This window comes from Anopheles marshallii, chromosome 2, assembly GCF_943734725.1.
Source record: "Anopheles marshallii chromosome 2, idAnoMarsDA_429_01, whole genome shotgun sequence".
Classification (NCBI taxonomy): domain Eukaryota; kingdom Metazoa; phylum Arthropoda; class Insecta; order Diptera; family Culicidae; genus Anopheles; species Anopheles marshallii.
Window position 1 is genome coordinate 6,562,279 of NC_071326.1, and position 12,132 is coordinate 6,574,410.

The 12,132-nt window shown below is 54.5% G+C and overlaps 1 protein-coding gene across 1 annotated transcript; it reads right to left on the reverse strand.

Annotated features, from left to right (window-relative positions):
* Positions 1–997: 997 nt before the first annotated feature.
* On the reverse strand, positions 998–8,481 carry LOC128709743 (muscle M-line assembly protein unc-89). Its single transcript, XM_053804761.1, has 8 exons — positions 8,029–8,481; positions 7,177–7,918; positions 6,305–7,105; positions 5,267–6,223; positions 5,041–5,197; positions 4,145–4,962; positions 1,552–4,065; positions 998–1,479 (listed from the first exon to the last, which is right to left on the reverse strand). The coding sequence occupies exons 1-8, from the start codon at positions 8,479–8,481 to the stop codon at positions 998–1,000; spliced, it is 6,924 nt and encodes a 2,307-aa protein (XP_053660736.1).
* Positions 8,482–12,132: the final 3,651 nt, after the last annotated feature.

Below are 12,132 nucleotides of genomic sequence, written 5' to 3' on the forward strand. Positions count from 1 at the left end.
GTGAAGCGGTTGGGCTGTTGACCTGCCCGTGTCCTTTTGAAGTTGTCCGGTCAAACAAACAAGCCGTGCGAGCACTTGCGAGGAGGAAATTCGAGCTGCCCTCGGGTAGCAGCAGCTGGGCAACCATCGCTGGTATGGTTTTGTGTACACTTGCGATCGCCAGTGGAAAGATAAATAGATGTCCGCGCTGTTCAGCGGCTAGCGCAAATTTGCCCACGGATAAACGGAGCAAAGCGGAACCCATGGTTGAAGAGTTGACTTTTCGAATGATACTATTTGCCGATAAACTCAGCCAAAGTGCGACAGACGGTATGGTAAACGATAAACGATTAATTTTCACCTCAGTCTCGCTCAGTCAAGAGTAAGAACGGCTGCTCGTACACAACCGCAGCCAACGCAATGTTGCCAATGCCAATTCAATGTGTTCTTGGATGCGGCCGAAGGACGAAACCAGATCGAAGAGCACTCTACACTCGACAGTGCACAATGTGCTAAACATTGATTCGCTTCGCCAGCATCCGGTGATGATCTTGTGATTGTTTCCGACCATTTACTTCCGAAGCACATGCTCTATCGATTGCTCGATCTATAATAACATTGGGCTATAATTGTTCATATTGATGCTTGAAAGGCAAGAAGCCAATTTACGGAAGGTCGGACCATCTGTACGATCCGATGAGCACAAGAATTCGGAGCTAGAACCGGGCAAGCTAAGCTGCCGAGTAATCGGAACAGCCGATACCTCATCTTACAACCTTGAGCAATTAAATTATGCTGCAATAGGCCGGATGTCCTTGGCAGGATGATTCTACTTTCGCCGTCTCTTCTTCCACGCATACAACCCACCACATCCACATTCTCACAGTGCGTATATTTATTATCTAAACAACAGAACACAGCGTTGCGGACAAGGTCCGCCTATTACAAGTAAAACCAGTTACACCACAACGAAACGTCTTATCCTAGCTTAACACTAAGGCCTGCTACAGTACGCTCCCTAATCCTCCTCCTCTTCGTCCTCCCTCTCCTCCTCCACCTCCTCCTCTGCCTGCTCCTCGCCTTCGGCCGGTTCCGCTGGCGGTTCCTCGACGACCGGTTCCGGTTCCGGCGTTGGCGGTTTCGGCAGCACGCGTGGCGCCTCGTTCTCGACCACCACATCGTCCATGCGCTTCTTGGGAGCCTGCACCCGCTGGTCGAAGCGCAGCGGGATCGATATCTGGCGGGACATCTCGACCGCCTTCACATCGTTCCGGGCGATCAGCGTGTACTTGCCGCTGTCCCGCAGCTGCGGATCGTTGATGATCAGCTGTACGGTCGTGATCTTGGTGCCGTTTTCGTAGTAGTGCTGGTTGAAGATCTCGTACTTGGCGTTGCTGTGCTTGATCGGTATGCCGTCGTACATCCAGCGGAACGTGGGCACCGGATTGCCGCGCACCCGGATCTCCAGGTGCAGATCGTTCGTGGTCGGGTGGTACAGCTCTGTGGGGATAGAGTGATGGATATTAGACCTTGGCGTCCGGTACAACGAACCTCACCGCCACCCAATCTTACCTCTCAACGGTGTGATGAACGTCGGTGGCACCAGCTCGACTTCGGCCTTCTTTTCCAGCTCGAACACGGTGATGCGGCAGGAGTCGGTCGCCGTACCGTTGGCCGTCTTCGCCACACACTTGTACACGCCGCTATCCTCCAGCCGCAGATCGACCAGATCCAGCGTACAGTGGCCGAAGCGCGTAACGTCACTGCGGCAGCGCGGTCCCATCGCCAGCGGTTCGTCATCCTTCAGCCAGGTCACCTCGATCTTCTGCGCGTCCGAGCAGCAGCAGTTGAGCGTCACGCTCTTGCCCTTCTTGATCGTGCCGCTGCGCAGATGCGAAATGAACTCCACCTCGATCGGTTTCTTCCAGCGCTTCACGCGCGGTACCTCCGGCGGTGCCAGGCTCTTGCCGCTCGATATCAGCTGGCTGAGCTTCACCTTCGGTTCGCCGGCCTGGCGCTGCGGTTCCCGCTCCCTGGGCGCCACCTTCGGCTGTTCCACCGGCTCCGGGGACGGTTGTTTCGGTACCTTGCGGCGCAACTTCTTGATCTTCGGGCCACGTTTGACCGGCTTCGGCGGTGGTTCCACCTCTTCCTCCTCCTCTTCTTCCGCTTCATCCTGCTCCGCACCATCGGCAGCGGGTTCGGTCGGGGGTTTCTCCGGCGAGGCAGGTTTCTCCGCCGATTCTTCCGCTTCCTGCTCTTCCGGTTCTTCCGGTTCTTCCTCGCTCTCGGTGTCACCGGGCACGTAATCCTCGTACTCGCTCTCGGCATCGGTGTCCGTTTCCCACTCCCAGAACCGTTCGGGCGTTTGTCCCTTGAGGTAGTAGGAACCATCCTCGAGGAACACGACCTCCCGGTGTTGGCGCGGTTCCTGCACCTTCTCCTCCTCGTACGCCGGCCGACGCTTGTCCGCATGGTGCATGTGGTACATCGGCATTGCGGCCGCCTTCCCCTCGAACCGGAGCGTATACCGCAGCTCCTCCATGCCGAAGTCGTTGCTGGCCTTCACCATGTACCGGCCGTTGTCGCGAATCTGCGGATTGTGGATGCACAGCTTGTGGATGCCGTGCGGCTCCCGGATCTGGATGTACTTCTCATCGTTCGGGATGATGATACCGTCCAGGAACCATTCCACCTTGATCGGGCCCGTACCCTTGATCTGCGTCTCCAGCACGAGATCGTCCACGCGCAGGTCGTAGTGCTGGGTCATGCAGCGCACGTACCGCGGAGCTTCACCCTCGGCGACCGGGATGCGAACCGGCGCCGGCAGCACGTTCAACCTGCACGTGCCCTTAATGACGGCACCGGACTTGTCCTTCACCACCACCTCGTACTCGCCCGTATCCTCGCGGGCCGCCTTGTTGAACGCCACCACACCGGTGCCTTCCTTCGCATCGGACAGGTTCTTGATCTGCTTGGTGAACTCCATCGGCTCCCCGTTCTTGTACCATCGGAAGTCGGCCTTCGAGCCCAGCACGGTGCAGAACAGCCGCACCGGTTTGCCCTCGACAATGTTGATGTCGTGCAGCGTGCTGCCGAAACGCAGCACGGCGCGAGCGTCCACCCGCTTCGCGTCGTCCGGGTTTAGCTCCGGGAAGAGGCGGAGATAGCGTTCCTTGCGCAGCTTATCCTTGTCTTCGACCGTCTCTCCCTCGGCAGGGGCCGGTTCCGATGGGGCCGCCACTGGGACCGGTTCGACCGGGGCCGGTTGCGGTGCTGCCTCGACTGGTGCCGGTGCCGCGACCACCTGCGCTTCCTCCTGAACCGGCTGCTTCACACGCTTCTTGCGCAGCTTCTTGATCTTGGGGCCACGCTTCGGTGGCGGTGGTGGGGCTTCCTCCTCCTCCTCCTCCTCGTCCTCATCCTCATCCTCATCGTCCGCCTCGACCGGTTCCGGTTGCTTGGGAGGTGGTGGCGGCGGAGTCTTTATCAAAAAGTCCGGCGAAGGTGAGCGCGATGGTTTCTTTTCTACCGGGGCCGGTTCCGGCTCGGGTTCGGGCACTTCCGGAACTTCGGGCTCCGGTTCCGGTTCCGGTGAGACGTACTCTTCGTATTCACTCTCCGCGCTAGTATCCGTTTCCCACTCCCACAGATGTTCCGGCGTTTGGCCACGGATGTAGTACGACCCGTCCTCCAAGAAGATAAACTCCCGGTGAGGCCGTACCACCGGTTCCGGCTTCGGAGGTTCCTCGTACACACCGTGCTTCATCACGTTCGGATCATGGTAAGCGATACCGAACACGTGGCTTTCCGCGATCTTGCGCTCCGTGATGCGCCGCACCGCATGGCGGACAACGTCCTTGCCGACAACGTTCGTCGCCTCGCACGCATACTGCCCCTCGTCCTTGGCTTGCGGATCGTGGATGGTGAGCTTGAACACACCGCCAGGTTCGCGCATCGGGAAGAATTTCTCACCCGTTGGATCCTGCAGATCGATGCCGTCACGCAGCCACTTGACCGAGGGCATCGGATTGCCGCGCACGTTCACCTCCAGGATGAGATCATTCGTCTGGATGTCGTAGTGCTCTGGAAGAAGGGAAAGGACAGATCTCGCATTGATGGAAAGAATTTTGGTGGCACGCCCCAACACCAACACGAAACATACCCTTAACGTTGCGCACGAAGCTCGGTGCCACTTGCTGCTTCTCGGGTATCGGGAACACGATCACCTTGCAGGTGGTTTCGACCTCACCGGAGGTATTGCTGGCGGTACACTTGTACGTGCCGGAGTCGTTCAGCTCGGCCGAGATGATGTGCACCGCCCCGACGCCCAGCTTCGTGTCGTTCTTCACATTCTTGCTCCAGACGAGCGGGATGTTGTTCTTGAACCACTTGATCGTCGGTTGCGGGCCAACGCACGAACACACCAGCTTCAGATGCGAACCCTCCGCCACGGTTTGATTCTTCAGGTTGGCCTCGAAGTACAGCTTCTGCTTCACCTCCAGCACCTTGTGTTTGGTCGGCTCCTCCGGTATCGGCCCGGGGATGCGTCCCTTCAGCAGGCCCTGCAAATTCTTGCGCCATTGCTTCGGTTCCTTCTTCTTCTTGACGGCCGGTTCCTCGGGTGCCTCGGTGGCCGCGGTTGCCGGTTCCCCGCCTTCAGCCGGTGGTGCCGGAGCTTCCACGGTAGTCGCTTCCACTGCTTGCAGCGCCTCGACGACGGCTGAAATGTCCGGTTCGGGACCCAGCTGGTGGGCCACGGACGGTGCGCGCGACACCGACCGTGACCGGGTACCGTACACAATGCCGTCCTCTTCCGAACGGGTGATCTGCTTGTCCGCATGGTAGATACCGTGCGTCAGCTGGCTCTGGTAGAACTCGCGCCCCTTGAAGGTAACCGAGTGTTTGAGCTTCTCCTCGCCGGCATTGTTCTTGGCCGTTACAACCCATTTTCCACCATCGAGCTTCTCCGGATTGTGGATGCTGTTGAGAGAGTCGCCATAAAAACATCAATAATCAGTCCATGGCGGAGACGATCTTCGGTCTGTTGCAGCTACCCACCTGAGCCGATATACACCGTCGCCCTGGCGTGAAATGATCACACGATCCGTTTCGTTCGTAAACTCCACACCGTCCCGCTCCCAGGTCAGCTTCGGATCGGGAACACCGCGTACGTGCACCTCCAGGATCAGATCGTCCACTAAGGAATCGTAGTAGTCTGGAAGGCATGGCGAACGATGAAGAGAGTGCTGGACAACTGACCACCAACACGCGTCAAGACACTTACCAATGACCCGCGTGAACGTTGGCACCGTCTCAATGTCCTTTTCCGTCGCGAAGATGTTGACCGTGCAGGAACATTCGATCTCACCGAAGCTGTTCTTCGCGTACGCCGCATACTCGCCCGAATCGGCAACGGTTGCCGGCGTGATGCGCACGCAGCCAAACTCCGCCTTGGTCGCGTTGACGACGTTCTTGCTCCAGACGAGCGGCTTACCGTTCTTCAACCAGCGCCACGTCGGCTGCGGCCCAGTCACACTGCACGTCAGCTTCACCGTCTTGCCGGCCGGGGTCGTCAGGTTCTTCAGCTTCGTCTCCCACATCAGCCGGTTCTTGGAGTCCCGGATGACGAACGGTTCCACCGGTCCATCCGTGAAACGTTGCCGCGGCATCGCCTTGAATGCGGGCTTGGCTTTCGGCGCTGGTGCCGCTTGCTCTGTAGAAGCGTCCGGTGCTGGTGCTGCGGTCTCGTCGCCGGTTGTTTCCGGCTCGCCAGTGTCTGCCGATGGGGCCGCTTCTCCCGTGCTCACCGGTGCCGGTTCCGCTTGCTGCTGTGCCTGGGACTGGGCCGGGGTAGCCTGTTGCGCCTGTTGGTCGGTCGGTGGGGTCGGTTCCGCCGTCAGCAGCAAACTGGCCGCTTCCTTCTCCTCGAGCCGTCTTTTAAAGTAGTCCGCATGCTCGATGTGCTGCACGTGAATCAGCTTATCCTTCGACGTGAAGCTTACCTCGTGCGATACCTTGGCGGTACCGGCCGAGTTGACCGCCTGGCACTCGTACACCCCACAGTCGGACGGTGCCGGCTTGTGGATGCACAGCTGATACACGCCGTTCGGTTCACGGTTGATCAGCAGCTTTTCGCCGAGCACGATATCTTCACCGTCCTTCAGCCACTTGATCGTCGGCTTCGGGACGCCGTGCACGTTGACCTCGAGCACCAGATCGTCCGCTCGGATGTCGTAGAACTCTGCGGGAGATTACAAGCAGACGGCGTAAGTGTTTTCCCACGCACAGCTTCGGGCCAACAACAGGCCCGAGCCCTACCTACCTTTCACGGCTCGCGTAAAGGTGGCCGGAGTCGTTTCGGCCGACGGGAGCGTTATCACCTTCAGTACGCATGTCGTCTTCACTTCGTTGTGGCTGTTCTTCGCCGTGCAGGTATACTCGCCCGCATCTTTGCGCGTCACACCGTTGATGACGATCTGTCCGATCGCACCACTGTTCATCAGCTTCACGTGATCGCCGAAGTCGATCGCACGGCCATTGCGCTGCCATTTGAACATCGGCAGCGGTCCGTTGGCCGAACAGGTCATCTTCACCACCGCACCCTTCGTCGTGGTGATGTTGTGCAGCTGGCCGGCCCAAGTCAGCTTGTTCTTCGAGTCGCGTATGACGAACGATTCCGATTCGTACGGTTCGTGTGCGTCCTCACCGCCGCGACCCGAGCGACCACCACCGGCCAGCCGCTCCTGGGCTTCCTTCTTGATGCGCTGTTCTTCGCGCTTGCGCTCTTCGATCTCCTCCTCTGTGAGTTGCTTGCGGTCGGCATTGGTAATGCCCGGGAGTCGCATGTAGGGCACCTTGTCCACAAAGTCAACGGTGTGCGAGAGTTGGCTGCGGCCTGCCTCGTTCTCCGCGATACACGTGTACCGGCCACTGTCCTCCGGCGTCGGGTCGTAGATGTTGAGCTGGAATATGTCCCCGAAACCATCGTAGGTGGCGCCTATCCGCTGGTCCAACACGATTGGATCGCCGTCCTTGAGCCAGGTGATCGTCGGGATGGACCATTCCTGCTGGAACATGATCTGACACTCGATCACCAGATCGTTCAGCGCATGGTGGTAGTAGTCTGGGAGGGAGGCGAACATAGAATTACGACTGTGCAGGCGCCCTGGGGAAACGGTGACCAATGCTACTTACCTCTGACCTTGACAAAGAAGGGAAGCTGACACTTGGGCTTGATCGCATCGTACACCCTTACCCGCGCGACGGACGGTATCTCGCCGCCCCGGTTCTTTGCGTATATCTTGTACTCGCCCGCATCCGAATGCTTCAGGCCCTTGATCGTGAGCGTGTACAGCCCGTCGGCGGCCGATGTCTGCAGGTTGGCGGACCGCTCGATGGGCTGATCGTTCTTCATCCACCGTACCGTCACCTCCTGGCCCTCGACCGTGCACTGCAGCTTGATGGTCGAACCGGTGGGGGCGCTCCGGTCGGTCAGCTTGGTGAGATATAGCGGGGGCCGCGACGCCTTCCGGAGCCGCTGGAACTCGGCATCCTTTTCCTTCTCCGTCAGCTCGGGCGTTTTCTCCCGCTGCTCGAACTTGATCATCGCGATTTCGTCCTCATCCTCGTGGAAGACGCGCCACTCGGAGGGATCCACTTCGTCCACGGACATGTCGCTGTAGGAGTAGGATAGTTCTGACGATGATTCCTCCGATTCGCTATAAGACTCTCCGGACTCGTCGCCGTCGGCTTTTAAATCAGATTCATCATCCTTCGGTTCGGCCGGCGCTTCGGGCTCGGGCTCGGGTTCGCCCAGTTCGGCGGTGTCTACCTCGGCTACCTCCTCCGCCTGTTCGTCCATCGCGCCACCGTCCAACGCTTCGGTTCCGTCCGGTTCGGTTGGCTCTGCTACATCATGTTCCGCACCATCCTCGGCCTGTTCACCCTCAGCCGTAACCACCGAGGCTTCGATTTTGCGGCTATCTTCAAGTTCCTCGGTCGAAGTTTTTTTTTGCCCTCAGGTTCCTCTTCAACCACCGGCAGTACCTCCTCGGCGAGCGGCATCACCACCAGTTCGGGGCGTTCCTCTTCCTCCTCGACGATCGTTACCTCCACTGCGGTCGAGATGTCCTTACAGGAGGCCTCGTCGATCACGATGCCCGACACGAAGAAGAGCGAGATGTACTCGTCCACATTCGTCACACCGCCCGACACGTCCATCACCAGCGCCTTGTCGATGATGGCCTTACAGGAGGCGACCTGCACGTTGCGGTTCTCCCCAATCTCGAACGGCGACTTTTCCCTCACGAACATCATCTCCTTGCGCAGCGGATCGTCCACCCGGAGGCGCGAGATCGACACGGACCGGGACCGGCGATCCCGGGACGGTTCCCGCGAGTAGGTGCCCTCGCGCGACATCGACCGTCCATCGCCCGGTTGCTCCTGGTCGGTCACGATCACCTGCGGGATCGCCCCGTCACTTTGCTGCTTGCGTACCATCCCGGCGGACTGGGTTCGAGTCAGTCAGCGTTTCCTATTCACAACTCTCACTGCACTTTCCCTGCGCAACCTTCAACTTGATTTCAAAACAATTCACTTCGCACTGTTCGCACCACCTCAAGGACCAGCGGCAATCGTTCGACTAGCGTTGGATGGCCCTGTACCAAGGGAATTTAAATAACCCGAAGGGAACGGTTCATTGTCAATGACGCGGGCGTGATCACTTTCTAATTTTATCACCCGAAGCAAGGTCCACCCGCGACAGGCAACCGGTGCCCGCTGCCAATATGCAGCCAGACACGATTAGGCCGATTACAGTAGTTGTCGTTTTTGTTGTTTTTCTTGGGGCTGGTTGTGAGTCGGAGATCAGAAACCGACATTCTTCCGATTGAAGACGCGTTACTCACAGCGTGAACGCGACCGAAACGCACTGCATGTACGGTGGGATTCTAATTTTGGGTTTCGTTTGGCAAATAAGGGCCAGAGCCAGCGTGCGGTTCGCATGAAAAATGCAACTTATTTGCACCCGCAAGCACTTCCTTGAGTTTTGTTTACATGTGTAGTACGGAGGAGGTGAACAATTAAAATAGTTTTTTGAAGGTAGGAAAAATCATATTCCAATGCATTCTAGTGCTCCTTTTCCATGCGCTCACATCTGGAAGGTAGTGATGAGTATTTCGTTTCGAACCTGCTAGGTTCGTGGAACGCTCGAACCTTATTGTTCGAATATTCACAAAGTAGCCACGATATTATTGTGAAGGCTCCGAAGGCTGGACCCTGTGCGGAACGGATTTTTTTCTAAAACTAGGAAAATAACTACAGAACGATAGAATAGATTATCGTTTAAAAAACTTAAAAACATTCGTTTATAAGACATGTTGTGGCGATCGCTTCGAATATTGCACCGTTTAATATACAATGTTGCCTATAAAAAAATTCGAAAAACGGTAGACCACTTTATAAGATCTTTTTGTCATGGTTAAATGAAATAAAACATGAGTTAATTAGCGATTAATTAATGGACATCATGTTAATTAAGTTAATTTGCTAATGGACTTGTTTATTATTTGATATGGCAACGCTTGTTTTCCATTACTTTCTCCAGGCATTCGTGTCGCTTATTGTTGGACATTAAAAAAAATGACTCGATCTTGACATACCCTTTATTTCCGTACTCGTTCAGTTTGTTTGTTTCAATTTCAACTTCTGTTAATCAATGATTTTTAAAGTTTTATAGTTATAATAATTATAATTATAGGTGCGAAGGAATTATAGTAACAAATTTACACATAAATCTTTTTGCAATTCAAAAACAAAAAATGAAAAATATGTTCAATGATGGTAATGAATATGTAAAAATCCTCTCATATCAGATTATTTTATTTTTCTCGTGAAAGTAACCTCTACGAACCTACCAGGTTCGATCCGTTCCGTTAAACTCGATCCGTTTCGTTCCGAAAAAAATGTAATTTTCCCATCACTACTGGACGTAAATTCGTCATTTATCAACAACATTATTAACATATTTTATCAACATTAATCGTTTAAATTTTCACACAATTAACCCAAAATATTTACACCCGGTGATGTGATGTAGACGTAGAAGCCATCTTAACTTCCGTAAAGATCACGCAACAACTTCACGGAGAAAGTTCCACCAGTCGGTCACCAGGGAAGCCATTGAGGCAACCGAGGGAAAAAGGGAAAATTGCCATCGTTACCGTCCGAGATATAGGAGGACATTTGGATGTGGAAGCCACATATTAAATGGCCGCATGTTTGACACGCACGGCTGCGTAATAGAGCTCCGTATCAGCGTGTAACCGCACACAGCCGCGTCGATCGCCATGCTTCATCGCGTGGTGAACGATCGAGTAATGTGTGTTGTTTACGCTCGAAATGTTTACTCGCGATGCGCATTAAGGACTAGGAATAGAGGATTTTTCCGTGCTATAAATTCTAATCCTCCATACATAAGGATCTCGTTGCGAAATTTTCCTTTCTAAGCCGAATTGATGGCGATTAGAAGAAAAAATCGACAGGGGAGAAGGAATTGCACAACAGCTAACAAATCCCAAGGTGTCGCATCCTGCGTCTAACGATCTCTCACACACGCACGACCTGATCACCTTGATCTTTAAAAAGAAAAGCTTGATGGCAGCGCGTGAGAGAAATTGTCAGCGCGGGTTTTTTTTTTCGCACTCGCACCGGTAAACAATTATGGTTTGGTCGGTGCTGTGGCGTTGTTTGCCGGCGTTATGTAACCGTGCCTGCACTGCACTGCAGATGCAAGTTGCATCGTCCGGCAGCAACACGCAATCGTTCATCTGTGTTTGTGGGCTTTTATTACCTCCCAACCTAAAGTACTGGCTGCATCATCTGTTTGCTCAGCCTCTGCACTCGGCCATTTGACGCATAAAGGTTTTCGCGAACCATCCAGCGAAACATTAAATGGCACGAGTCGCTAGAGTAGCGCCAGGTTTTCCTTTCCATTCCAGTTTGTTTTTTGTTGCCGCCAGAGCCCTTAAGAGAATAGCAAAACAAACATCGTCCGATCAGGTGCGGTGTGACTTCACTTTTTACCGCAGGCGGCACACATGTGGACGATACAACCGGATTGAAGGTTAGTTACGTCGTGCGCTCCGATGGCACTCGATCAGATGTCAGGGCGTCAACTTGACAACGAAATTCCGCAATCGATGGTACAGGCGACAGCACCAACCGCTCTAGAATTCCTTTCCGAGCTGACTCATTAGCGGTACAGTGAACCGGGGCGTGTTGACCCCTTCTGTTCGGAGATCGATGACAGCAAGTCCAAATGCCACATGCACGCACTTCTCGGATGCCTGCTGGCCGAGTGAACTATTTTTCCCGCTTTGCGCTATCGTGCGAGAGCGCTGCCGTCAACTGGACGACCTTGTACTTGTCCACCAGCAAGCTGCAAATGCGGGAAATGCAGTTATGCCGTTTATCGCGTTTGTTTTGATTTCGAGCCCCAAGCTGACGCCTTATAGGTGGAGCATAAATATGGTAGCAAACGTTGGAGGCAGCATTCAACTCAACTCCTATGGCTCACGGCATTCTTGAGAGTGCGAACGGCACGTGGAACTAAATGGAGTTGAATGGAGCTATTGTGGAAGGAGTGTTTTCGCGTAGAGTGGAATGCAACAATTACAGAAGATATCTCTGATGGAAGCGAAGAGAATTGCAATGGAATGGAAGGATCTCAATCATAAGAGCGTCATGGAAGTTAAGTAATCCAAGCATTTGCAGTGCAAAACAAAACACTTTGTGACAGTTGTTCAGTAGTTTGACGTAATTACTTTATTAAAACTTTCCACTGCTAAATCGTTGTCAATTATGTTTCGATTAGTGTCTTCGGTGTCTAATGATGTCACCACGCGGAGAGATCGTACTGTTAAAATATTAGCCTGATGATTTCGCTATACGACACAAAAGAAAACACTGGAAACTAAAAGAGGAGTTGTTTAATCAATGCTCTCCAGCTGGCAGCTCGGCAACAATCGATGTGACGAGCCACCTGCGAATGGCCCACGGAACAACAGCTTTGCATTGCGGTTATGCACCAACGAACCGTTGATCAGGGGGCCTGTTTGACTGCACCACACCACGAAGAAACGGGAGACATTC

Coding starts and splice junctions, on each gene's coding strand:
- LOC128709743 (XM_053804761.1), bottom strand. CDS start 8,481: ATGGTACGCAAGCAGCAAAGTGACGGGGCGATCCCGCAGGTGATCGTG. Junction 7,919..8,028: donor TGATGCCGCTCGCCGAGGAG/GTACTGCCGGTG, acceptor GAGGGTGAACAG/GCCGAGGATGGTGCGGAACA. Junction 1,480..1,551: donor GTTCATCACACCGTTGAGAG/GTAAGATTGGGT, acceptor CTATCCCCACAG/AGCTGTACCACCCGACCACG.